This window comes from Aquila chrysaetos, chromosome 11 (genome assembly GCF_900496995.4).
Source record: "Aquila chrysaetos chrysaetos chromosome 11, bAquChr1.4, whole genome shotgun sequence".
Lineage (NCBI taxonomy): Eukaryota > Metazoa > Chordata > Aves > Accipitriformes > Accipitridae > Aquila > Aquila chrysaetos.
Window position 1 is genome coordinate 9,899,458 of NC_044014.1, and position 26,830 is coordinate 9,926,287.

General features: G+C 38.0%; 2 protein-coding genes across 5 annotated transcripts in view; both read right to left on the reverse strand.

The window, feature by feature from the left end:
- The window catches only part of VWA2 (von Willebrand factor A domain containing 2), a 29,331-nt gene extending 28,453 nt beyond the window's left edge, over positions 1 to 878 (reverse strand). Inside the window, exon 1 of one of the 4 annotated variants that reach the window (XM_030031438.2) lies at positions 808 to 878. The gene's annotated coding sequence lies outside the window, so the exon portion shown is untranslated. Of the gene's footprint in view, positions 1 to 479; positions 594 to 807 lie in introns of those variants that run through there. The other 3 variants (XM_030031436.1, XM_030031439.2, XM_041127489.1) reach the window with 3 other exon arrangements.
- Positions 879 to 3,949: 3,071 nt separating this feature from the next.
- TDRD1 (tudor domain containing 1) overlaps positions 3,950 to 26,830 on the reverse strand; it is a 28,916-nt gene continuing 6,035 nt past the window's right edge. Inside the window, exons 5-24 of the mRNA XM_030031434.2 lie at positions 26,169 to 26,229; positions 24,451 to 24,555; positions 23,914 to 24,096; positions 23,124 to 23,270; positions 22,003 to 22,174; positions 20,354 to 20,437; positions 19,732 to 19,902; positions 18,348 to 18,455; positions 16,739 to 16,909; positions 15,096 to 15,344; positions 12,651 to 12,773; positions 11,375 to 11,485; positions 11,015 to 11,185; positions 9,704 to 9,949; positions 9,088 to 9,204; positions 8,753 to 8,863; positions 7,403 to 7,570; positions 6,831 to 7,052; positions 6,629 to 6,675; positions 3,950 to 5,050 (exon numbers count right to left, since the gene is read on the reverse strand). Coding sequence (XP_029887294.1) covers positions 4,958 to 5,050; positions 6,629 to 6,675; positions 6,831 to 7,052; positions 7,403 to 7,570; positions 8,753 to 8,863; positions 9,088 to 9,204; positions 9,704 to 9,949; positions 11,015 to 11,185; positions 11,375 to 11,485; positions 12,651 to 12,773; positions 15,096 to 15,344; positions 16,739 to 16,909; positions 18,348 to 18,455; positions 19,732 to 19,902; positions 20,354 to 20,437; positions 22,003 to 22,174; positions 23,124 to 23,270; positions 23,914 to 24,096; positions 24,451 to 24,555; positions 26,169 to 26,229 — 2,860 coding nt within the window. The 3' untranslated portion in view covers positions 3,950 to 4,957. The remainder of the gene's footprint in view (positions 5,051 to 6,628; positions 6,676 to 6,830; positions 7,053 to 7,402; positions 7,571 to 8,752; positions 8,864 to 9,087; positions 9,205 to 9,703; positions 9,950 to 11,014; positions 11,186 to 11,374; positions 11,486 to 12,650; positions 12,774 to 15,095; positions 15,345 to 16,738; positions 16,910 to 18,347; positions 18,456 to 19,731; positions 19,903 to 20,353; positions 20,438 to 22,002; positions 22,175 to 23,123; positions 23,271 to 23,913; positions 24,097 to 24,450; positions 24,556 to 26,168; positions 26,230 to 26,830) is intronic.

Below are 26,830 nucleotides of genomic sequence, written 5' to 3' on the forward strand. Positions count from 1 at the left end.
AAGTCAATGAAAGCATTACAGCATGGGCTAGGTCTGGTTTTCTGGGTGGTGGTGGTTTTTTGTGATTTTAAAAACCCAGCATGGCACTATTTATTCGTTACGGTGAATGAATTCCTCCCTTGTTCAAGGCGAGTCTGACCCAATCCCCGTTACTGAGTACGGCAGCAAAGCTTGTGCTCTCGGGGGCACCGTGCAACTGGACCAAAGGCAAAACACACAGAGGCTGGGGCTCAACTCACCTCCTCTCCTCACCCGGGACGGGACCTCGGCTGGGTAACGGGCCTTTTGGGTGCCTTCTACCACCCCCTCCCTTCACCCTGACCGGCACCCGGGCTTCCAGTTACCTGCCGCAGTAATCGGTCTCCCGCCGCATCCCCCCGCCCCGCAGGAGCCAGGACGGCTTCACCGACCCGGCGCTTCCCCCGAGGACCGCCCGCCGGGGGCCGGGACCCCCCCCGAGCCGCCCCGGCAAGACTCACCCAGGCGCAGTCACCTACTCGTCCCGCTCGCCAGCCGCCCCCCCGCCGTCTCCCGGCCGTGCGCTTACCCGGGCTCCGCGCACCCCGCCGGGCTGGGAGGAGGCCGGCAGAGCCGGGGCGGCCGGAGGAGGAGCCGGGCGGGGGCTGCCCGCCCCCCGCTGCCCCCCTCCTCTCAGCCGCAGGGCCGGGACGGAGCCGCAGCCCCCGCCGCACACCCGGCGCCGCTGCTTTCCAACGCGGTCCCGAACCTCCAAGTCAGGGGTTTAAGATGTGAGCAACTAAAAAGGGGAGGGGGAAGGGGGGAAAAGCGGTTCGAGTTGCGTTTTACCTTTTCTCTGCAAGACTTGCGTAGCCCTCGTGCACCTGATGGGCTTGTGAGCAGCCTCCTTCACGCTTGGATTTATATCGTGTTCAGCTGCGACAGCCTCTCCTCCTCCTCCATCACGTCCTGCCATCTACAGTTACGATCTGGGGGAAAAAACCAAACCCAAGAACACCCAGATTGCTCTAGGTTACATTTAAGAGGGACACGGTTGTACCGGCTCATCCAATAAAGTACAGCTGAAAGTGTCAGCACCCCTGGAGCGCTCTTTCTGATGCGAAGCTAACAGGCCTGGCAGCAACACAGAGCAGAAGTAAACCCACGAGCTGCAGGTTACTTTGCACCAGCAGCCGTAAAGTAACTTCATTTAGGAGTCAACTTTTTTTGGACAGTATTTTCCCTAATGCTTGTTTTTCCACAGAAAACTATTCTCCACCTGTGAGTGAAATGTACCATATACACACCTACTACACCTAGAGGAATTATTTAGGGGGCCCGTTTTAAAAGTTACAGGGGGTGGTGTTGGTTTGTTGTTTTTTTTATATCTGAAGATGTGCAGCGGTAGGAGCAGAAAAGAACTCTACAAGTTAATATTTTTTGAAAAGTGTTTACTTCATATATTTTAGAGTTATAAATAGCTACATTTTCTAAGAATAAACTGGAATTTAATTCTGCAATAAGATTATTCTGCTAACAGAAGCTATACTAAAGCAGCAGACCCCATTGCTACGTCAGATTTCCTTATTCTGCTTTTTACTTCTCCAGCAGGACATGCAGTGCCTACCATACTCGCCCTGTAAACAGTCCTTACCCTTGAAAGCTGAGCAATGCAAGAACTCCACAGCAAGAATCATAGAATAGAATCATAGAATTGTTTGGGTTGGAAAAGACCTTTAAGATCATCGAGTCCAACCGTCAACCCAACACCACCGTGCCCACTAAACCATGTCCCAAAGTGCCTCGTCTACGTGTTTTTTGAACACCTCCAGGGATGGTGACACCACCACTTCCCTGAGCAGCCTGTTCCAATGCCTGGCAACCCTTTCAGTAAAGAAATTTTTTCTAATATCCAATCTAAACCTCCCCTGGCACAACTTGAGGCCATTTCCTCTCGTCCTAGAATAAGGACGCAAGATGAGCTGTGCCATGGGCATGCAGCACCCAGACCTTGCTCAGCTGTTCTCTGTCCTGCAACCGTCTGACTCGGAGTGAAAGGATATGTAATCCAGCTAGGTTCCACCCCACCACACACCCACCACCAAAAAGCAGCTCCCACAATAAAAGCCAAGGAAGAAAGCAGCACCAGAGCAATTAATTTTAAATACAGTGGCACTACAGGACGGTCGAGCCTTAGAGAGAGCATTTCTGTGTTACATGATAGGGTTACCACAACACAGCTGTTAAAAACCTGTAATTCTAAAACATTAAGAGGATCACCATTACTGTACTTTCAGCCCTTCCCTACCAGGTAAATTTTAAGAGATTACAGTACTAACTAATCTAAATCAACTCCCTAGCTGTTACCTTGAATTTCTTTTTAGATGGTAACGCAGTTCTCGTGAGGGAACAGTAACCTGGCTGGAGCTACCAAACAGGGCCTGGCATAGCCGCAGGTGCTGAATCCCACTTGGAATTTCTCCCTGACCCATCCCAAGGGTCAGCTGTACTGCAGGCAGAAGGAGCAGCTGACCACTGTGATGCACACAGTGTGACTGAGCAATGCTCTTGTAAATAAAAAAGTACTTTCAGAAAAAGTAGAGATATATTTAGGAGGGGAGAAAGTGTCCGACCCACTTGTAGTAAGAGTTTGAAAGTAGACAGCAAGACCTCAAGAGTCCAAGCCTCAAGACAGCATTGACTTTCAAAAGCACTGTACTGCCTTAACCTGACAGGTTTAACCAGCATCTAACATGCAAGTACTGGTACTTGCACAAAACTGAGCACATGTAGTTGAAGAATATCTTACACATCTCTTCCCACACAAAACTAAACACAGATCAGTAATTTTGTAATATGTACAGACAAAACACTCCCTTGCGCCTACCTCACAGTGTGTAGTTAGGAATGGAACACAACACCAAGTGCTGAACAATAAATAAATAAAAAATTTCAGTTGAACTCAATGAACAAAGTATAGCCTAGTTCCTCCAACAGTGATTCATAAATGAAAATGATCTTTTAAGGCTTAAGAAAACCTGTTGCTTTTCAGTGCTATATAGTTTTTATTAAATTTATATTACTTCCCTTTCAGAAGCGCTATGTTATTCTGGAGTTCCAGTTCACTTTTGTTTTTCTTCTCCAGAGAGGACGGAGAAGAACTAAGAAATTTTATTTACCAAGGACATGGATGTTATAGTTTAAGTGTTTCATATAATAACCTTTGTTCAGATATAAATCACACATGAAAATTTACTTTGAAATTAGATTTTGTAATAGCATTTAGATAAATATAATCCATAGCTGATACTTTATCACTTCAAGAACAGATTTCTATTACAGATCAAAAGTAGCAGAGAAAAACAAAGCAAGAGGAACCCAAGGCTACATCAAGAAGTCCAAAAGGTTTCCATATTTCTTGCTTGATTTGTCCCTACATCAATGTTCCCAAAGATCTCATATGAAATTAAGGAGTGGACTGTCTTTGAACCATATGAAGTCTCTTACTTCCCCTTTCCTTCCACTGTCTGGAAGGATTACTGCCAGATACCTTTGTGCTGCACCATACGTACATCTCTAAGTGAAACACCAGACACTGCTTTCCAGGGGTTTTTGCCCAAGCAGAACTAGCAAAGATTCACTTTTCCTTTCTCTGGCTTATAAAGCACAGGCAAAGTGACTGCCTTTGACTACTGCAGTCCAGTCAAAGTCATCTTCTGAAATGCAATGGCTAGTTGCTAGGAGAGGTGGTATGTGAAAGTGAACAAAAGCTTTGGGAGGACTAAAGCATCAGCGAGTTGCTTTGCCTGTGGGCAAATGCTTGTGAAAGTCACACTTGTCCTAGGAAGTCAAAGGAGACTTGAGATGGCCACAATCTTGGCTGAGAACCCGGGCCACAAAAAGAACCCTAGAGACCCAAGTGCAAGAGTTCATCTAATTATTACATACTGCAAGAATATGATGCAACAAAAACTAAGAGGCAGGAAAAAAATCTGAGGCAATTTAAGTGTAATAAATCATTAAGTCAAACAAAAATATTTCTCTTTCACAACAAGTTTACTCTCAAGATCCTTCCAATTTGCACAAAGCCCAAACTTAAAATAGATACTTCAAGTGGACAAAAAAAGCTGACCCTGAGTTTCAATAACCAAATACCCACTGTGCTCTGTGAACAGTAATGTGGCTCTTTAGTAACACTGCCACTGCATTAGTCAGAAACGACAATTAAGTATCAACTACATTTTAGAGAAATACTGAAAATCCGTTAATAATTTGATTCAGTACTTTTGTCATATCTCAGAACAGGACTTTTCTATTATGATGTGAAAAAACTTGATGGGGTAGAAATCCTGACAATGTAGCTACAGACAAAACAGCTGTAATACAATTTACTTCAAAACAATATTCACAGATGCGTATTACACAGTGTAAGTGTATATAAAGAACGGTGCACATTTAAGTGTTTACTGATTTTAGAGAGAACTACCTATATGCAGTCCAAGATTCAGCCTTTAATGATACTGAAACCAAGTTTATGAAGAACAATTTTCAGTCTAACTTCAGACCAGAAATTAAGTTGAAAGAAGACTAATCAAGATAAGATACAGTTTTTCCAGTAAAATTAATGGCACCAAAGTTGAAGTAAGCTTTACGATCACAATAATTTCAAATGTAAGTTTGCAGAATAGACCCGCAATGCAATGGCCATTCCATAAAGTTATGTGCGTTCAACAGCAAAATAAAAGCAAAAAAGCTTAGCAGCACACAGTGGTATAACACAATAACAGAACAGAAAATTTAGCTTGCAGCTTTGAAATTCTTCGAGTTACATACTCATTTCACAGTTACAATCCAAGCATGCAGACAAATACAGCTACGTAAACAGCAGAATTTCTACAAAGCGACTCTCATTTTTAAGCTGATGAATACACTTGGTCTTCCAAAAAAGGAACGGCAGCAACCTGGTATACATACAAATGAAACTGTACATGTCAGAGACTTAGTGGTCCAACAGTTTTTTCATTTCAGTGAATCCATCTGCATTGCCATACTTGTTTAAAAGGAAGAGTAGGATCTGTTCATGCTTTTTAAGCTGTGGAATAAGAATAAAGAATTAGAAATATACAATTATTTTTAAATTGCTGATTTCAGATTAGGGTAGATCCTAAAACCACAGACTCAGCCAAGTCCCATATTAGTTCAAAGAACATGCAGATCCTTTCTGCTGTAAAGTCTTCTGGAGGGGCAAAAAGCCAGCAGAACTGTAGCTGACCGCCCCCTGCCCCCCCCCCCCCTTTTTTTTCCCTGAAGAAGAAACAAACTTCCTTGACCTGAATTGATGAAATACTCAAACTAGGACTGAGATCAGGATCTTAAATTTGGTTATTCACAATGTCCATTTCCTGATGTTTTCAGTTATATTGAAATCTTCTGTCTTCTCTTCCTCCATTAGGAGACTTTAAGCCGAACTCACCCAAGTAAGGAAGGATGACAGAAAACAGAAAGTGACCAAATTGAAGTCAGAAAAAACATTAGCTAGATCAAACCAAGAGATCACAGAAATATAGAGGGGGAAGGGAAAACAAGGTTCAACAGCCTATAGTGGGACAGAGAAATCAACTACATTCAGGAACAGCATAGTTTTACTGCCTTTCTGCCACTAAACTGCTGGTAACTATGCTTACTCTGAAGCAGTAAAGGTCTAAATGACCTTGCACAGCAATGCTCTTTTCCTACCTCTAAAATATCATAGTGCATATTTTTGCTTTTGACCTTGCTGCCTCTGGCTGGGGAGAGAGGGGGAAGTTTGAACCACCCTTGAAAGGGGTTTGTCTTTAAAATTCAAAATTTTGCTCATTCCTCTGACAAAGATCCTCACTTTGAGAAAGGCTGATGCATCTTTTCTGGTATACTAGATTAGTATAGTAATATTAGTATACTAATACTATAGTATACTAAATTAGTATAGTAACTTCTAAAGTTCTAATTTTTCCATAATTAGCCTAAGTTAAAATAAAAAATGAGAAAGCTTAAAACCAGAAAGCTTTCAAAGATTACAGGAATATGCCATATCTGTAAGAGACACTTTATTTTTTTTTTCAAAAGAAGGAAAAAAAAAACCTTGCAATTGGCAAACGCTGTACAAACTCAGGTTCTCAGCCCTAGCTCCCATGACTGAAGCTGTGGCAGATATTAATTTCTGCTACCTAGAATACACATGTAACAATTTTCTTACATGTGCAGCTCTATCAAGTTGTAACCACAGCAAAACATAGCCGTATTACTGAAAAAAAAATCCAACTGCCCTTTGTCCACATAACACAGTTTATGCAAAACACTGCAAGTACCTTTACACAAAAGTAGCACTCCTGAGGCTTCATGCTCTACCAAAAAAAAAAAAAAAAAAACAAACAACCCAAAAACCAGCTGTATGTGTGTCAAAACAGACTAATGAAGTCTGTGTGATCTATACACTATCCTCTCCCAGTTTCAGGGTGCTCTAATTATTACCATGTATAAAACAACTAAGAAAAAGTGTTGGGATATTCACTTTGCTATCTTCAATGTTTTGGTTAGCTATTACCTCCCTACTCCCATTTGCTTCCCACATAGGGTTTCTTTTAAATTCTGGAAATGTAAAAAAGCAAGTATTGCTTAGACTGATTCTTACTTGCATTTTTAATTCTGTGCAGCAGCATTTGGTCTCACCTCCATTGCCTACAAAAAACAAAGCAAGTAAATGAGCAAAATACACAAGGACACTGCTTGTCTAATTTAAGAGGTGACATGTGGAATTCTCTAAGATTTTTAGAAGGAAAAGTCACTTAGGCATCCCACATGCCCACAGTTCTTCAAATTAACTATGTATGTACCTTGATGTTCAGCATGTAATTTTTCAGCATTGCAGGATTTGACCAAACCTTCCATTACCAGTTTGTCAGCTACATTCAGACTACTATTTTCACAAAGTTTCTCCACTGTTACTAAAGTAACATTTCCATTAATCCCTTTCACTGTAATTGTGACATATTTATTCAATAACATTTCTTTCAACTTGTCAAGGAACAATGGAGACCACTCAGCTTTCTCTATTCCTGCAGGGGGAAAAAAAAAAAAATTACTATGAAGTTTGTTCTACAAAGAATTCCTTTATGATATGACTTGAAGCTTACATGTAATGCTGTTATTGTTTTTGAAAATATGATGCTAAAGTTTCCAGTATAAATACCTTAGATCTACAGACAATTATTTCTAAAACAGCTTTCACAGTGTTAACCAGTATACTATTTCAGCAGATCATCATGTTGTTTATCGGTATTAAGGAATGAACATTATCATCAGAATAGGTACAGATCTATAATATTCAAGAAAACCAATTGGCGTTTTTGGGGGTTTGGTTTTTGGTTTTTTTTTTTTTTTTTTTTTTTTTTTTTTTTTTTTTTACCTGCAAGTGAACATATAATTGTCTGAAAAGGCAGCTTTAGGTAGGAATCAGTGATTGGCAGCACCTCTGAAAGCGGTAAAGTTTCTGTGTTCCCATAGTCTGCATATAGTACTTTCACTACAGACTGAGAAGCTTTTAGAACAAGAGCTCTGTACCAATGGCCATCACCTGAAAAGATTGGGACAAGAATAATCACATGTAAAGTACCATCTTATAGATACAGCTTATCCCGAGAGCAAGAACCTGTATAGTTTTCCAGGAATTTTTAAATACTCTAGTATATACAAAAGGCCACTTGACAAGAAGCAACCCCACAGAACAAGGGAATAGTTTCTGATTGCTGTATTCATAAAGATGTAAGTGTTGCTTTCAGAATTTTGCTCGAATTATACAGATAAGATTTTTACTACAATACCATTTTAAAGATGTCTGCACACTGTGTTTCTAGCTCCTTATCTTTGTTTTCCAATGCATATTCCCTCACAAAACATAACCAGAATTAAAAAGAAAAAAAAATAATCCTTTTTCCTCAATTATCCTGAAGAGCCATAAAAAAATAAAGTTAAAAATAAAAAAATCAGTGGAAGTTAAAAACAACTGTCAAACACTTAGGTATACTCTTGTGGTCTGCTAGGTTTTTTTTTTTTAATTAATCTATCCTGTTTTCCATGAGCTGTTATCTGATCTAGCACCCAAGTTCATTTTCAGCACTTAGCCAGATCTCCTGTAACTATCCACATGCAGTCAACATTTAATATTTATGAGTCAACACTACTTTTTTTTTTTTTTAAATACTGAGCTAATATATCAGCAGAGTATCCCTTCTTCTGAAAGTTTAAGACAATAAATTAAGTTCCCTCACTGTTAAGAATACTTTTGACTTGAAATAACAGTTCACTAAGCCTGGACAGCCTGTTAGGCTAACAAGACTGAATGATCAGTTGTCATAGCCAGTGTCACCTCTCCATGCTCACACAAAGCAACAACAAAAAAACACCCAGGTACCCACAAACCAGAAGTGGTTCTGTAGAGATACAAGTGCACTATTGCTCTGCCATGAATTTCATGCCCCTGTAACTCAAACAGAAACAAATTTCAGTTTAAACAGTAACTAGCTTGCTTTCCTCTTAAAGCTCCATATATTTTGCAGGGCACAACCTATTCCTTATTTTCTTTCCCAGACTGTCAGACAGTTTCTTTGCCCTAAAGATGCATCCAGGCTATTTTTTGTAACAGAATTAAGAGATCTATAAGCACTTTAAAGTTGGTGGTTTTACTTTTTCTAAAGCAAAAAATGAAAGTTGGCTATTACACTCATCAAGGAAATGCAAGAACAAATGAATGCCTCACCTGAAAACCTTGCACAACAGGCTTCACCCAGTTTTGGTTTGAAGGGCTGGTTCTTACAAGATTTACAATAGCCTTCTAGTTCAATCAACTGCCTATGTAGCTTCTCTCGATCTACAGAAAAAAAAACCGTTTGATAACTAGCCACATTTGGGTATAATGAAGAGCATACTTACTTTTAAGCTCCCCTGCTCCCACCTTTGGCATTTTTTTATATTTTTCTACTGTCCAACCTACATTTCCACATGGTTCAGTTAGCTATAGGCATTCATTTTATTAACTAGCTTGGCAAGAGTGACTTCCCACTGATGCTAGGAACAGTGAATGCTTTTTCTTACCTTTAGTTTGAACTGGTACAGCATAGAACAAGTCTGGGCTTACAACTTCTGTTACACAGACAGATACGGTTTCATCTATAGCCAATTCAATCAACTTCCAGTGCCCAAGTGACATTTCTAACAGAAATAGAAAATTCAGTGTACCACTTCCATCCAAGCACATACATATAAGTAACTGTTATGGAATATCTTTTTGAATTTGAGAGACAACTGCATGTCTTCACTTCAAGAAGAGAAATCTAAACCAAGATAATTCTTGCTTAATTTGCTGTTCATAAACTATTAGCATATAAAAGTAGCTAAAGTAAAAAACACCTCAGGAAAATAAGATACTGGAAAGTAAACATGTGAAAAGTTTCAGTTGTAGCAAATTTGTAATTTTCTACTATCAAATATTCAAATAGCATTCATTTAAGACAAACCCAGCGATTTTTATCTTTCTCTTTTTGTCTATAATGCCACCTGCAGGGCAGCTTGTGTTTAACTGTAAAAACTGACAATATAATCAAAACTATGCATGTTTATTACTGATATTAACTAAACAGCAAGATCATGGTTAAAGGCTGGAATACTGAAAATTCTTGTTCAATCTAGAAGTTAACATTTTTTTAATTACCTTTTTTGTCAACAGACTTGTTTGGAAAGTTATTTTTATCTTGCAGAACTTGCTTTACAGCCAATTTTTCAGAAGTCAGTATCTCATTGATCACTTTTGGATGACCGGTGGAATTGTCAATAAGCTCTACACCAGCCCCATCTCTGGAAAGGGAAGTTACTCTGGCTTGAAGCTTTATTCCTGCAGTGTACATACGAAATCTTGCTGTAGCTTCTGGAATCCATTTGCTCTTACCAGGCTTTATACCTACGAAGTAGGAGAACTGTTCAAAATACCTCCATTAAGTGACTTCCTTCAACATTATACTTTCCTAAAAAAAAAAAAAACAAACAAAAAACCAACCAAAAAAAACCCCAAAAAACCAACTTTTTTTTTTTTTTTTTTTTCTAAAAGCACAACTTGAAATACCAGGGCTACTTTTACTGCCTTAGGGATACACATTGTACTTCATCCTGTTAACTGGTCTCCCTCTTCCTCCTTTCTTCTGAAGTAACACATTTCCTCAGCACTCCCAAGTTGTTTTCTACGTTTTATGATATTCTACCAAGTAAATCCTTGTGCCTTAGCACAAATAACACTGTTAAGACTGTTTATGAATCAGTTTAATACAGCCTTTTTATTAAAGGAGCAGAAAAACAAAAAAACCCAGCAGAAGACACCTGTTTCCACAGTTTTTATTTTTAAACCAAGTAGTCTACATTAGAAAGAAAGAGTAATTCTGTAGAATTGAGTGATTTGGTGTGGAAAAGGAACAGGCAGAGAATTGGTAGAAGACTGAGAAACAGCAGTACGGTGCCAAATTCTATAGGAATCAAGTGAAACTTCCCTACAGAGAACTGAAAGGCCAACTTGCTTCATAAAAACAGCTGAGCTCCTTTACCTGCAAAAATTTTGAGAAATAATTAAGTTGCACAAAAGCATGTTTATTCCTAGCAAGGCAGCAACCAAAAGCTAGTAAGCACTACAGATGAAGCAGAACTAAACAACAAGTTCCTTTTGACTGATAAATCAGTAAGTAACCTCCAAACAGATGACTCCACAACACTGTCAGGAGCTCAGGAAAGAGGCACCATCTTTCTGTTAAATGTCAGTCTGCTGTGTAGTAGGGCTAAAACAATGGCTCCCACAATTTCCAGAGGCTGGAAGGAACACAGATGTTTTTATAATAAACACCCCCACCCCCAAAAAAACCCACTCCCCCAAAAAACAGAGTTCTGTGAAATATACCCTGTCATTACCTCCTTCCCCCAAAGCAACAAATCTCTAAATGCAATAGCTCTTTTAAGAGAAAGAAGCCATAAGAAGATTCACCTGAGAGCCAGCATTTAATTCCTTGAAATGGAAGTTTTAGGAATGAGGATGAGATCTGCCGTATTTTATCCAGTGGTACTTCCTCAACATTTCCATAGTCCACAAAGTACACTTTAACAGTTCCATCTGAAGTAATGTTTTGCACCAAAGCACGGTACCAGTTACCATCATCTAATTTTAAAAAGGTTTTTTTAAAAAGATTACTTCACACATTTAATAAAAATTTACCAGCATTTATTTTTTAGTAAATAATTCCAATTCTTTGCTATTCTCTTCCAATGCAAACTATCTGCTAATTTTCTTTTTCTTGGCTTTATGTTCACTCTGTAAAAACAAAAAAAATTTTAGTCTATTACTTACCAGAGAAAAAAGCACAACAAGGTTCTCCATTCTCAGGCTTAAAAACATTTGGTGGAGTTTTCTGACAGTATTCAGACAATGATTTGTTAAGTAAGTTTAGAGCTAGTAACTCTGAAAATTAGAAAGAAAAAAAAACCAAAGACAAGATGAACAAAATAAGCTAACTTGAACTCTATCAATACTGTTTGCTGTATAGCTTACTTATAAAAGATTTGATGAGAGATTTCTGTGAATTTTAGAATTTCACAAAAAAAAGAACTGTTAACACTGAGTTAACTATTTATCTTACTAGACAGACTTATTAGCAGGAAGAGGCAAGATAGCCAATATTTACTGACAAATTAGTTCAGTGTAGATAGCAAAATGACCGGCAATTCTTCCTGCTAACCCAACAAGCACCCTTCACTCCAAAGTCTAAAGTATATTTTACAGCCAGATAACACCACGGGAATTATCTAGTTCAGCCAGTGCATATGACACATTACGGGATCTCACCCTGCTTGCTTATTTATTTTTTTTTTTATATCAAGTCCTTTAGCCTGCTCTATAACATCACTTTTAAGGAAGAATTTAGTCATGTTTTAAAGGCAATAAAAGCCATGAAGAATCTATACTATCCCTAGATAATTCAAGGAATAAACTTCCCTCACTTTTTAAAATGTGCCCTGTATTTTTTGTTTGAATACGTTTAGTTTCCACTTCCAACCACTGAATTTCATCATGATCTTTTTCTAGCAGGTTAAAAAGCCAGTGGCTATCAGAAGTCTTTATACATGCAAATAGAAGATTTTTTTTTTTTTTTTTTTTTAGCTTATCCAAGAGGAACTCAAGTCTCAAAACCTGCTTTTTCTCATTTTCATGTTATTTTATCTCTTTTGAATCTTTGTAAGTTTTTATAAATTAGAACAGGACAGACTACTCGAGGAGAGCTCCAGTAAATATTGTATGGGCACAGGGAACATGTCTCTTATTTGCTATCTTTTGTTTAGATATCCTTTGCCTAGGTTATGGTAGCTTTTTTCACTTTTCTCTACATTCTTAGATTAGGTTTTATTCAACTGCTTAGCTTCAACATTTTCAGATTTCAAATCTCAGAGTCACTACATACCAGGATCCAATTTCTTCATCATTCCACTTATATTCTTAGATCAAAAAACCTCAGAGGTAAGCCTTGGTGCTATAAGCTCACTTGAAACACTAATGCGTTAAAACTATAATAAATGACAAATCAGGAAGCAAAGAAACTATCAGCAAGAAAAAAGGTGAATAAACTTACCACTGTTATTTGAAATCTGACAGTAGAATTCTCCAGGATTGTACAGCGTACACACTACGACATCTACTGTTTGTTTAAGACTTAATTTACTCCACTTGCAAATTCTTTTGTTTGTCGTGTCCTCTAGAGAGAACAGAGAAGTAAAGGAAGGAAGAGAAATTAAAATAATTTTTACAGGAAAAACAGTTACACATCCTGAACGCTCATTTCTTGTTATAAATAATCCAACAGACTAATTACCACTGAGAGCCTCTTTGCAGAATAAAAGCAAGTAAGAGAAATGTGCCAGTTGGTTAATGTATTTGATCATTACTGAGAACAGCAAGCCATAGGTAAACAGGGAAGAGTAGTTACACAAAGAAGTACAGACTAAGTGGCAATAACCTGAGCAAGAGGCACTCTGAGGAGCCTTGGTTCCTGGGAAACATGGTAGGGGGCATAGAAGAGGAAAACAGCTGTCACCGAGAGTACTGGAAAGAACAAAAAGATTAAGAACAAAAAGATTAAGAGAAAGAATGGTGGCAGAAATTACCACAGTATATTATACTGAAGTACCTGAAAGAAGCTTATTATTTAACACAAGTTGTAGAATAGATCATGTGAAAACTACATTATGGCACATTGGAGAAGCCATCGTTTCCTCCATTGGTGTATTATTAAATCTTCCTGTAGTTTTCATAGCTGCTAAGTTTGTTACAGCTTGTGGTAGGCAGCAGCATACAGAAATACTGTCAGCCTTTTAAAGACTTGAGTCCAAGTGGCTGGCTTCTGACTTTGGTAGACCTTTCCAGTTTTAAGTGTTTGGTTTTGTTCCTGAAAATGAAGCTCAAGAAAGTTTTGAGCTTCAGGGGTGGCCATGCTGAGATGCTGTTCCATCTGCCCAGTATCGTGTCTGACAGTAGACTACTTTAGGAAGTCATATTGCCTACAGGCAAAGAAAAAACCCACAACACAACATCCCCTGACCCCGGGGAGGGGGACTCAAAACAGGGCCTCAAATCTTCTTTATTTTCAGTGGAATACAAGACTGTCCTCCACACTGTAAGCAACTGCCAGATCCCTACTGGCAGGGAGAAAGCACAGTTGGCATATTTTGAGAAATACACTCCAATAAGTAGAAGCTGGTTGAATTCTCCACTCCAGAAGGAAGAAAGATTCACAAGAAAAATAAAAATTAACAAATGGCTCAAAGTTTAGAGGAAGCCTTAGGATGCTTAACAACTGTGAAATATAATGGTTTACTCTTTCATGTGATGGTGAGATTTCTTCTAAGTAGTTCTCTAAACCAAAAAAATGCATTGTTTCTTAATTTCTGGCTAGTAACTAAAATCTACTCTTATACTATGCTGGATCCAGCAGTCACAGATTTAGTCACTAAGTTTAAATAAAGCAAACAAGTTAATGAGGAATTATTTTGCAAGCTGACAGAGAAATGTATCTGTTGAAATTTCAATATAGAAAGCACAAGTTTTAAAACATGTACGACAAAAGTTGATAATCTGTTTAGAACCTGCACTCAAAAGCCTGCACTCAGTGTGAGAAATTAAAAAAAAAGGTGAGAAGTAACCAAGAAACCCAGGAAGTAATACAGAACAGGTCCAGGATGATGGCCATAGATCAAAGCATGTTTGGTTCTAACCATGAAAGTTACTGTTCAACTGAATTTTATACAAGATTCCTTATCCTTCTGAACAAAGGTAAGCAATAACCATGTTCTGGCCACAAAGCATCTAGTGAGGAAGATCAAAATTAAGGGATTTGGACATAGGCTTGACAAAAAGACTGACCCATTTTTCAGTACAGACAGATCAGGAGAGAATATATAGTTTTACCAGACACAGGATGGACAAGAGAGGCTTAACATGCTTCATATGAGAGAAGCTAGGAACCTTCCCACAATACAAAGAAATCCGACGTAAAATTTGAAAATCTCTCAAATTGAAGCTTTGGTCACTAAAAATGCAAAAAAAGGGAATTTAGGCATAGCCTTTAAGTTGTATAGGTTACTGGAATCAAACAACTTTTCAAGGAGGAAATATGTGGGTTTAGGTGTAAAATACAGGACAGTGAAGATGAAATACTATTTGAGCTAAAGGACAAGGGCATAAGAACAAGCAGGTACTAACTAGTCATATTCTACTTCAACTGGAAATTGTAAGACTTCTAACCAGAGAAGGTGAAATACCAGTATGGTCTTCCAAAAGTAACCCATTGCAACTTTGTTATGTATGCACACATATATATATACACACGCATACAGACACACAAGCAAACACACAATTTCTTCATGGCAAAGTTGCCATGGCTAAACTTCAGAACTGTGAAGAAGGCCAGACTTCATGAGCCAGACTAGAAAGGTCTTAGCAGTTAAGAACTTGCATTCTTTGTACACACTCTAGCAGGAGGTTAAATAAAGCCACTTCAGCAGGATGTGCTCGTACTCACCATTTGCTTGTTTAACATTACTCATTCCGATTGCTGGTAGGGCCATCCTCAATTCCTGAACTGCACAGCCTTTCTCTATGAAATGGCTTGATATATTTATTACTGGAGTAACTGATGCATCTACAAGCTCCACCACAGATTTGTAACTCTCTTTATCCACTACTTTCACTGTGAACACTTTGTCTCTCACCAGTTGCTTCATAAAACAAATAGCTTTTGAGGTCCAGGCTCCTACTGGTGGCTTTACACCTAAAAAGTCACATAGTATGGAAAGGTTCCGAGGACAGTCCAAGTCTCAACAATATGTGGCAAGGTACAACAACACTGTTTAAAACAATAGATTAAGCAGATCTACCAAGTAACTCACCCCCCCCCCCTTATGCTTGTAGCAAGATTCCAACCCCAATTATTTAGATTCTGAACTTTTGTAGTACTTGGATTTAATAAAAATCTGACAAATATCATGTATAACTAGTCTATTATACAAAGAGAAGCATAAATTCAGACTTAATACTTCCTTAGCATGAACGTCTGTAAGAACTGTCAGTCTTTGCATCTCATGACTACAACTTACAGTTTTGAACATTAACATTGGCTGTGAGATGGTATCTGCTACTATAAGCTTCTTCCTCCTTAAACATTTACTCTATGCTACTAAATTTATTTCTAAAAGGCAAATTATAACCAGAACTTTATAGTAACAGATTGGCAGAAGTTGCCTTCCAGAAAGATATTTTATGCAGCAGTAATCCTTGACTCTTATCATGAAACGTCTTATCTGATCACTTTTTTGTGTCCACGTTGTGTTTCGGACCTTTCTTAGTCTTAGAATACTCATTATCAGCTATAGGCATCATTATTTGCCCCAGAAAAGAGATTTCTTTAGGTCACATTCCATATGCATTGGTTCCATCTCTACACGCAAGTTTCATGTTTTCCTCCAAAGTAAGAAGCTAGAACGCTGCTCTGAACTTTACCAAAAATTTGAAAATCAGGTTAAATATCAAGTATTGTAAAGGAAAGATAGACATCAAGTATTCTAAAGGATGGGTACTGAAGCAAAGTGGGGGGACTATCTTGCATAGTGATAGAAACAGAGAAAATAAACAGTTTCCAACAGCAGGTTAAACAAGTAAGTCAAAAAACCAGATTATGATCCTGGCTGGAGACAGAAGGATGAACTAGGAAGCATCAACATCCTTTCCAACTTCACAGATTTCACAAGTGTATGGAGAGAAGTCTACTAGTAGTTTCACTAGATTTGCCCCAGGGGAGAGGAACAGATACAGTTCTGAATTTCAAGATGTAAAATGAAAATTTACTTTCCCCTGCATTGTTAGAACCACAACAGATTTAAGAATTCCACAAATCCAGTAGGTGACTGAATTTTGCTTAGAACAAAAGCACAGGAAAGACCTAACAGGTATGTTAATATAACACAGTTTTCCAAACATACAACTGCAGGTCACCAGGTACATTAGGAAAGATTTGTCATGTTTTGTAGATATGCTACAACAATTAAGAATTCTGGAAATATCTCCATCCTTCCCCATATTTCAATATAAGATACTACAGGTGTGATTGTTACCTAACCCCACTTATTTTGCCTCTATCCCGTTTGAAATTGCTTATTTATTTCATACCTGCCAAGGTACATCTTATGGCTTGAGCTGGCAAGTCCATTAATCTTGGAATCATAGGACGAAGTCTAGTCAGTGGAAGGACTTCAAAATTACCATAATCTATGTAGCCCGCCAAAACAGTATCTTCAGAAACATACGCTATAACAGCAGCACGATACCAAAGATTGTCTTCTACAAAGGAAGATACAGATGTTCATTGTACTTGCTTTTAACTTCTGAGAACAGAATCATTTTTGGGGCAGACCAATATAAAAATATAACACTAATTTCAACATAAAACAGCAGCACTACAGTTCACACAAACCTTCACAAAACACTCACGGACACAACATCTACCACCATCATCCCTGGTATGAGTTGAGTGTTGCAAACTTACTCTTTCTGTAAAGAACATCCCCCTGCCCCCAACACATATTGCAACAAAGAACTGACTACATTATGTGGCTGTAGTGCTTAAGTTCAATACATTTAAACAAACAGCAAACAGTATGTCAGCTGACCATGATGACATGCAATTCAAAGGCCACACAGCAGATCTAAGTATTTTAATTCAATTAAAGTATTTGAGAAATAGAAATACAATCTTACTCAAGTTTATCAAGACATCTGAGGTACTAACTGATAGCTTTCCCTCGCTAGGCACCTGGAACCAGTGCCCACTCAAATGCCAAGAGAGCTCACTGACAGTAATAGCTTTTTCTGAACATGCAAGAAGACATTTATTTCAGCTTATCTGTTCAGTCCCACAGCTAATTTATTCAAAGTAGCAAAACCACAGGAAATTGAAAGAAATAAATGACCAAAAATGTTCATCAATCACATGAAGTTACAGCAGCAACATTTCTGACCAGAAAAAAGGCTTAAGAACAGCAATATGTGGAGTTTTTTTTCTTGTTAAAAGCTGGATGAAAAGGAGAACGACCTGTGAGGAAGAGACATTCATCTTCCTACTGCACTCAGGCAAATAGGACTTCAGATTCTAATAAATAAAAAGTATTTCTTTCATATAGACTTACCAATTCCTAGCACAAAACACTGCTTTATGCAGAATAGTAGCCTATGTTTAGGCAAGATTCAATTTTGTCATGAGACTTGCAGAAACCTGAGATCAGGGATAACTGTCAGGTGCAAACTAAGTTATGAACATACAGTTCAGGACTACCAGGTCCTGGTTAAATAACATTTTGAGAAGTCTATCAGAGCAGCACCGCTACATATAATCCCATTTCTTCTGTCCCTTTATTGGGGTCTAAAATTTCAAGCCTGTATTTATTTCCAGCCACAGGAAATACTGCTCACCAACCTATAAAAAAACCAAATTTCTTCATAGTGTCTTAAAAAGCTCCTTTATACAAAAATGAACCCAGTGTCAAGAGTTTGCTCAATGAAGGGACCATTTTATGGTCTTTTTTAAAACCAGTATTTTATAGATGTCACCATCTGCTATTAATAATTTTTTAAAATCACTACCAAATGCTATCCACAGGTAAAGCCAGACACAAATAAAATAAACTCTATATGAAACATTCCTAAACATAATTATAAAATGTGTTTATATTTTGTAATAAAGTGACATAAATTAAGAGCCATATTTTCACTCCATTTTTACCTGTGAACTGGGCACAGCACACATTTCCAGCAGCAGGACGGAAAGCTGGACTACTGGGAAATCTGTCACAATGTTCATTAAGAGACACCTGAAGTTCAGCAAGTTGACCTGATGTTAAAATATATAGGTTTTGGAACATATGCTATCTTGTAATTATTACAAAAGTACACAAATCTTAAGTTCAAAGCCTGGAAGAACATCTTGTAGTACAATGGAGATTATTTCACATAATGTTTAACATAATACCAAATAGCGATGAGACTAGAAGTCTTCAATCAGTAAGATCGAAGAGAGTCCTCAAGCGAGTCTGAGGAATCACAGTGGTAAAGTCTTCATCATAAGATCGAAGAGAGTCCTCAAGCGAGTCTGAGGAATCACAGTGGTAAAGAGAACAGACAGGGAAAACCAGTCACAGACCTTTTCAACACAGGAACAAAACTAAATCCAGTAGGAATTAAAACCAAGCTAGGAGAGGCATGCTAGAACGAAACCAAGGAAGACAGCTCCTAAACAACAGGCAGATGACGAGTGTCACTTCTTGCCAAAGGACACGCTTATGCTATGAGTCTACCCAGAATTAAAAGGCTGCAGAGGTACACAGAGAAATCCACTGTAGGAGATACGCCAGACCACATCCAGCTGCAAAAGCCCTTTTAGCTGGGGAAAAAAAAAAAAAAAAAAAAAGAAAGAAAGAAAAAAAGACTGGCTCAGACAGCTCTAGGAAGACACAACCCACAAACTTACTCTGCTCTTATTCTCCCCAGACTTCTATCTATGGGCGCTGTGGGAGATGCACCAAAAGTCCATGCAGCCTAGCACTCTGGCCCGCTGTAGCGTTACTTACGGTCTTATGTTTTACTGTATTAGAAGACACCAAAGCAGTGTTTAGGCGCTATTATCTGCCCTTCTCACACTCAGATGTTCTCCCCATACTATGTAACGAAGAAGTTCAGTCCATGCACCCAGCCTATAAGGAAACACTTCCCTCCAGTGGTAAAGCAACAAGGCATCATAGAAATAAACAAAGTAATTACAAACTCACACACATTTCTGGAACACATGAAAGAACATATTTAACATTAAATATTTGTGATACAAATTGACTTCAGATTGCTAAAATCTATGCCACACCATCTTTCTACTTTGCACTACTTGGACTGCCCACAGATTATCACCTTACAGGTTCATAAGCAATATTAACAGGTAATGCTGCAAAAACATCCTCTACAACACCATAGCTCTTAACTGACTGAGGCATGGCCTAATGCTACCGGGAATCACCATTTCAGGTCAAACTACAAGACCAGCAACACCTCCCTCCAGCCACTCTCTACTGAAGAGAAAAATGTCATATCTTACAACCCATTTTCAATGCATCACTTACGGGCACTGTGTATCTGCTGACAGAAAAATTCTTCTGGATTTTGAACACAGGAAACCACACCAGAAAATGCATCGCCGATACGTACAGAGACACACTCTGCAACTGAATTAGCACAGTGAAGAAATTCTTCATCTTCAGGTATTTTTTGTTTACTTCCCTTAGAATGGTTGTCTGACATTGTACATTAAAAAAACACAAAAATCAAACCACCACAATAAAAACAAGAGGTTACTGATCAAAAGCTAGATGACTTTGAAATGTGCAACCTCACCAGCCAGTATTCAGACACTTAAAAACTGTGCTAAATTAAACTACAAAATTTAAATATGCTGAAGCAGTTTATTCTTTTTGCTGACTCTTTGGACTTTGAAGGCTCCTGTTATTATCCATTAAATTAATGCTCATATAATCATCACTAAACAAGTACCTTATACTATTAAAAAGCATGTGCTGTCACTAGTGAACCAAAGGAAGCTCCACTAGCCAATGTTTTTAAGTAGGAGGTGATGCTAGTGAACAGCTAGAGTATTTACTACATGCAGAATATCATGCAACACGGGAAGACTTAAAATTCCCCAAGTTTTTTCCACCTCTTACTAAGAACTTTGATTGGCTTGCTTACCTCTTGGAGTGTCTGCCCCTTTGACATTACTTCCTGGAGTTAAATCAGACCTCATTTCTAAAGGCACTTTATCTAGGCAGTCTCCTAAAACACAGATGTAAGAAACTAAGTAATCTACTATACAAGACAGTCACAATTTAGTTTTATTTCAGAACCATCTTCTGAGCCTGACCTATATTCCTATCACAAGGTGCGAATGTTCTACTTATTTGTTGAGCACTTAATATGCTTAGAATGTAAAATAAAAGCAGTTTCAGAATAATTCAACTGCTTGAGTTTTCTGAAGACGTTCACAGCTCCAAGACTGACTAAATAAAATGAGCAAAGCAGTAACAATCAACATTTACTCATAGTCACTAAAGCCTGTTGGCTGAAAAACTGGTTACAGCTTTTCACACAAGGTCTCACAACTTACCTCCATATTTACAACACTGAGTATGCAATGAGTTACCAAGATTTACAGAGAAATCTTGAGTTTCTTAGCTACTACATATTCCATTTCTGATACATGAAGCAGTATTCCAAGCTTTCAATACAATTATTTCAACTGAAAATCTGAATACAGATGTTTAAGTTGCTTGTAAGGTCATGGAATAGATGTGTGCAACACTTCATGAATGCAGTAAGATTTTTGTGATCTTTCTCTCCAAGACGTTGGCAAGTTACATTGCTTTGCCATTAGTGTACTGTAAAGCAACCAAATATGAAACGTACCCAGCACAACCCTGTATCAACTGAATTTACACAGGACTAAGGTGAACCATCGTTTTATAGATTGCAGGGACTATGATGTGGAGATAAGCTTCCTGCATATCAGGAATTTTAGCAAGCTAAAAGGATCAACCATCACTTCCTTCAAAGTCTCTGTGGGCTGCGTATCAATGAAAAGAGTATGCTCGTAGCACTATATTGTTCTTGCTTTGCAGCCAGAAAAAAAAACACAAACAAACCAGCCCTCCAAATAATGATAACAGGCACACCTTCTGTGTATTGATCTGGTTCCACAATCAAAGCCACACCCCCAGCTCAACTGAAAAATTTGAATTCAGACTCCTCAAAGGTCAGGTGCTCTGCTTGTCTATTCACTGAGGCTTGCTAAATTAGAAATATAAACATGCTTAGAGTTCTCCAACTAGATACAACAATATCCAGTGGTTGCGCTTTCTTTGGGATACCTTTTTAGTGAGCATGTACAAAATATAACAAAAGCTGGTAAAATCCTTAGGGGAACTAGAAACTGATACTATCATTTTTAAAGAGTTAAAAATGCATGAGATAAAAGGAACAATGTGGTCCCAAATTTGCATTCATCTATTAAAACAGAAAAATAAACAAGATAAGCCAGAAAATGCCAAATTTATTACAACTCTACTGGAAAAGTAACCTTACTAAAATTTAAGTTTATTAAGCATAACAAGATATTTCAGGTACAGACATTTTAAATGACCTCTATATGGAAAGGTGAAACAAAAGAAAATTAAAAGAAAAAAAATCAAGGGTCAGGTTGGGAGAGTGACAAGAGATAGGAGAGCAAAAGAAAAAAATCTCTTCTTTTAAAGATATTGGGCAGGGGGAGGGGGAGGGAAAGCGAACACGTAAGACTTATCAATGGTGGTGGGTTTTTTTTACCCACACTACCAAGTACGTACCACAATCTGGAAGAACAACATCTACAGCAAAACTCAACATCATTTCTTCCTCAAATACATCAACAACAGTTACTGAACAGTGCTTTCCCACGAGTTGGGAAGAAAAGCGGGCGATGTCTTCATTCCATCCTTTTTCTTTTGGATCATAATTCGCAAGGGAACACTTAATGGCCTAGAAAGAATTACAGTTAGAACAAGAGGCAATAAGGCGTTGTTTGCCCTGTAGAAGAAGTGACTAAATAATTAAGGCCCTCAGAAATATCACCTTGCATATTAAAGTTAAAGCTGCTGTTGGAATCTGAAGCGCTACCAATTCAACTAACTTCTTTACAAGAGAGTTAAGAATTAGGAAATTAAGTTCAAACTGTAAACTACCTTTCCCTTGATTCTCCCACTATTTATGATGTCTTATGTAAGGCATGGTTTTATCACACATCACATATGACCACAGGTGCATGTCCTAACTTGCCCTCAGCAGACACCAAGGGCTTTAAGCCAAGATTCAAAGAGCTCTCAAAGTCTTCTATGGATCCAGCAGAGTCATGTGAACAAGCTATGAAAGACTACTCCAATAGCGGCTAGTCATTGTTGTCACTGGTTGGAAAAACGCTTCTCTGCTCTTCTTTGTGCATAGTTAAACATACTAGTCTAACTCACAGATTAAAGCGAGACCATCTATTTTGTAATGGAAGAAATCACACAGTGTGGCAATGAACTCAGACCAACAGCTGTCTTTATGCCAAACAAAGTCTGCCCAAACTACAAGTGATTTTTCATTACTGCATGAGACCAGATTAGAATACACAGGCAGAATGTTTCCCCTGCTGTCCTCTAGCATATAAGGGACATGTGGACCTAACCGCCCTGCAGGGTTTATCAGCTCAGAACCCAAGAATTCTGGGACTAGGAAGAAAAAAAGCCAGGCAGCCTTCCTGACTCCTACAAAATAGCTAGGAAACATTTCAGAAGGTGAACTTAGTGTAGTATAGCAGTTTTTATGCATTGCTTTCACTGACCACAAAATACTGTAATCATGACAGTTACACTGAGACATGAGTTAAACTCATTTCAGAGCTATTCATTTAAAATACCTCAGCTATTGTTAGGAAAATAGAACTCACACATGGAGGAAGCAACAGTTCAATGTCTTCGTGCAGAGCTTTAATCCAGGAGAGTGGAATGTTTTCTTCATTTCCATAATCTATATAGAATACTTGTGCTTTCTTTTGCAGTATATCCACATCTTTTACCAGTGCTCTATTCCAGGTCTGTGCAGGAATAAACGATAATCTTAGTAAAAACACAATGTATTTTGCTTTATTTCATCAGGTTTGTTTATGAACAAAGGCACTGACCAATTCTGAAGCAACTCAGATGAACACAACTCACTGTAGTGTTGACTGCTGCGAAGATAAAATTCTACTCTTACGGATCTTGGCTACCGTACAGTAAATCAAGAATCTGCTAACAATGGAGGAGAAAAAGGGGAAGAAATACAAGAAAGGGGTGGGAAGGGAAGCAGGAACTAGATGTGGCTATAGAAATGCATCCAGAAAACTCAGGTCAGAAATGAAGTAAGAGTAACTTCCTTAATTAAGCAGAGTTGTATTCCAAACTGTTCTAACTACAGTAGTTTAAATTCGCTAGGAACACACACAGCCTTCAAGCAACAGTAGGACAAACAGCACCTACAGGGCTCAAGTACATAAACACAGAAGTGAACTTTTTAGAGGGGAGAAAAAAAAAAAGTCAGTACCTTAAAAATTGAGTTCCAGGTGTTACAAAACTAGTTACTACCACAATTCCACCACAACAAACTGATCTCTAATTAGCAGCCTTCACTGGCAGAGACATAAAAGCAAAACATAAGCTCAACATAAAATGGTTTATTTATGGACATTCAGATGTTACCTGATCCAAAGAACACCTTGCAACGCAGACCTCCCCTTTGATAGCAATATGTTGCTCTTGAATAACTGTATTAGCATAACAGTCTTGTAGTTTCACAGAAAGTTTACTGATCTGGTCTAAAACTTCTGGAGAACTCATCTGTATATAAAATTCACTTGGACTCTTGAACTTTGTTACTATACCCTAAAGAGAAAAGCCATAGCAGATGATAATTAAGCAAGAAGAACCTACAGTACATTATTCAGGACCAGTGTTCATTTCAATAAATGCATGTACCTGATTTTGTTCTTTTGTTTTGAATCTAGCAGTAGTTAACTGCAGGGAACAAAACCAGTGATGTTCACCTGCACCGAAATAATCTTCCTTACTTACTCCTCCCCAGTCCCACTTGCATTTACTCATCTTTATAAAAATAAAGGAATTTTACACATGAGCAAAGTGAGACAAAGAGCTAAGGTGACACAGAGCTATTATGCTTAACAAGGCTTCAAATGCAACCTAACAAAGCATTGTAGGAAACTTCCAAAATAAAAGTACCTGTACTTCCATAGCTTTTTTGATCCCTAGAGTCTGGAGATCTGAAAGCATTATCTTCTTCATGCGCCCTTCTGTCTTGAGAGAATCCACAGAAATTGAATTACCCTATTTAAAACAGGTACAAGTTAAGTTTAAAATGGAGTTGTTCCGCTGTAGCTCCTTGTAGTAACAAACAAAGAACTTTATCATTTCAAGAAACATGTAAAAAGTGCTTTTGTTGACTTTCAATAAGAAGTCTTACAGACTTTGTATGACTCTTGAAAATAAACATTATCACAGAGAAACACTGAACAATGAAAAACAAGTGCTGAAGTCTCACACGTTCACCTTTTCCTTCCACATCTGTTTTACAGGACAACTCAACTGTATTTCCTGCTTATGATGCTCTCATAAATAAGAGAATTGAATTCTACCTGCTTCCTTGTAGCCTTAACACCATAGACTAGGTTATAGCTGCTGCTTTAACTGTTGGCATCCATTTTTTAAAAAAAGTCTAAACATTTAGTACCTAATGCACACCATTTGTGACTGTGACATGCTAAAAACATTAGAAAAATAACCTCATACACATCCTTACCGAAAACCTCGTTTCCATTTGGACCAACATACTGCAGACAACGCATGATGAGCGAGACTACTGTTGCAATTGCCAAATTAATTGTTTACTTGCAACAAAGATCCTTCTAGAAGATTCTCCATAAAAACACCTCTCTCAGTACTATAGCAAAATACATTAAATATTGTTCAATATGCAATACAAGTTCTTACTTCTGCAGAACTTACTTGAGTTTCAGAAGATGAACCAGGGAAAAATAAAACCCTCTATTATTTAAAAATAAATTGGCTACAAATTCTTTATTCATATTGTACATCCTCCTGATATAAAGGTCCCTCACTATCAGTTGATCAGTTTTATTAGAACACAGTCACAAGTACACACACAGCAGAAACTTATCAGAATGAACTAGCATAAGTCTCATGATGCAAGATGAAGCCTCCTTTCTAAATTCCTTCAGAAAGTTAAACAGATGAATGAGCTACTTCAAAGTAGTACATGACAAAGGAGTTTTCTTGTACAGTGCAAACATGAGGCTAGTTGGAGGTTTGCACACTTACTCGCTTTCATAAGTATCATCCTAAGAAACCACGAAGACAGCAAAACGATCTCCTGCAGAAGAGTTCATAGGAAGTCTACAGGAAATGTTTGGCTGAAAGTAGACCAAGAGAGGCTTCAAAACATTACAAAGGAGAACTGCATCATGTTTAATTCCTGCTACAGCAAAGAAACAAAAGCTTATCTGCATCTGTTACTGTACAATACTACATTGAATGTATTTCTCAGATAATTTACAAGGCTCCAAGCATCAGCTCATGACCTATGCAGAAAACAAGACACCAGAAATTTTCTGAATTGGACAAGCTACATCTACAAGCTAAAATATTTCTCTAGCAACATCATACATGTTTTGATTTTTAACTTTTTCACAAGTGTTTTTTCAAACAAAAACGAATTGTCTGATAGTGTTGCTAAGGACTCTAGAAGTAACACATTCTTTAATGCTTCTCCCAGTAACTTTTTCTCTGAAGCACTGATCTTTCTAAAAGGAGTAGATTGTGATCTTTGGAACTTGTTCTTTTCCTGCACAGGTTAAATTAAGCATATTGCAACTAGCTCACAGCAGATCCATGCAAGACATAGTGAAAATTGTATTCTATACCTTAAGATAAACTCCCTTCTCAGTTTCAGCAGGTAACTTGCCTCCATTGTTACTACTTACACTGTAATCAAAGAAAAAGATATTAATTTTGAAGAATCAAAGAGAGACAAGTAGCATTCGTAACACCTACTTGCAAATAGAACAAAAAGGCTGTGTTCATAGTATGTGGGTTTTGTCAACCCTTATTCGTCCTCCAAGAAAATGAAGGATTGCAAATTTTTTAGTTCCCTGTCATGCAACACCTGGTGTGTTTTTCCTGATGCCATCAACAAAAAATACATTAATTTTTATTAAAATGGAGAAGAAATTTTACACTGTTGTTGTAGAGTTCTCCTAACACTGTATTTCCAAGCCAACCTTAAGAACTATAAAATCGCAAAAAAAAAAAAAAACTTGCTGTATCAGTTGAATACATAAGCAATATCCAGATAACATATATGACAGATTGTCCCTGTGTCCCCCCATTCAGTCACTGTCACAAAACTTGTGGGGAAAAAAAAAAATCTCTCATAAATTTCGATTAAGGACACCTGGTTGCAGATTCACTGAACTGCAGTCATCACTCCTTGCTAGAAATTGTCAGCTTAAACACTCAGTCACTCCCCTAAACTGTTCCAAAGCCAGCCAGTCAATTTGTACCATGTCACAACCTAATGGTGCTT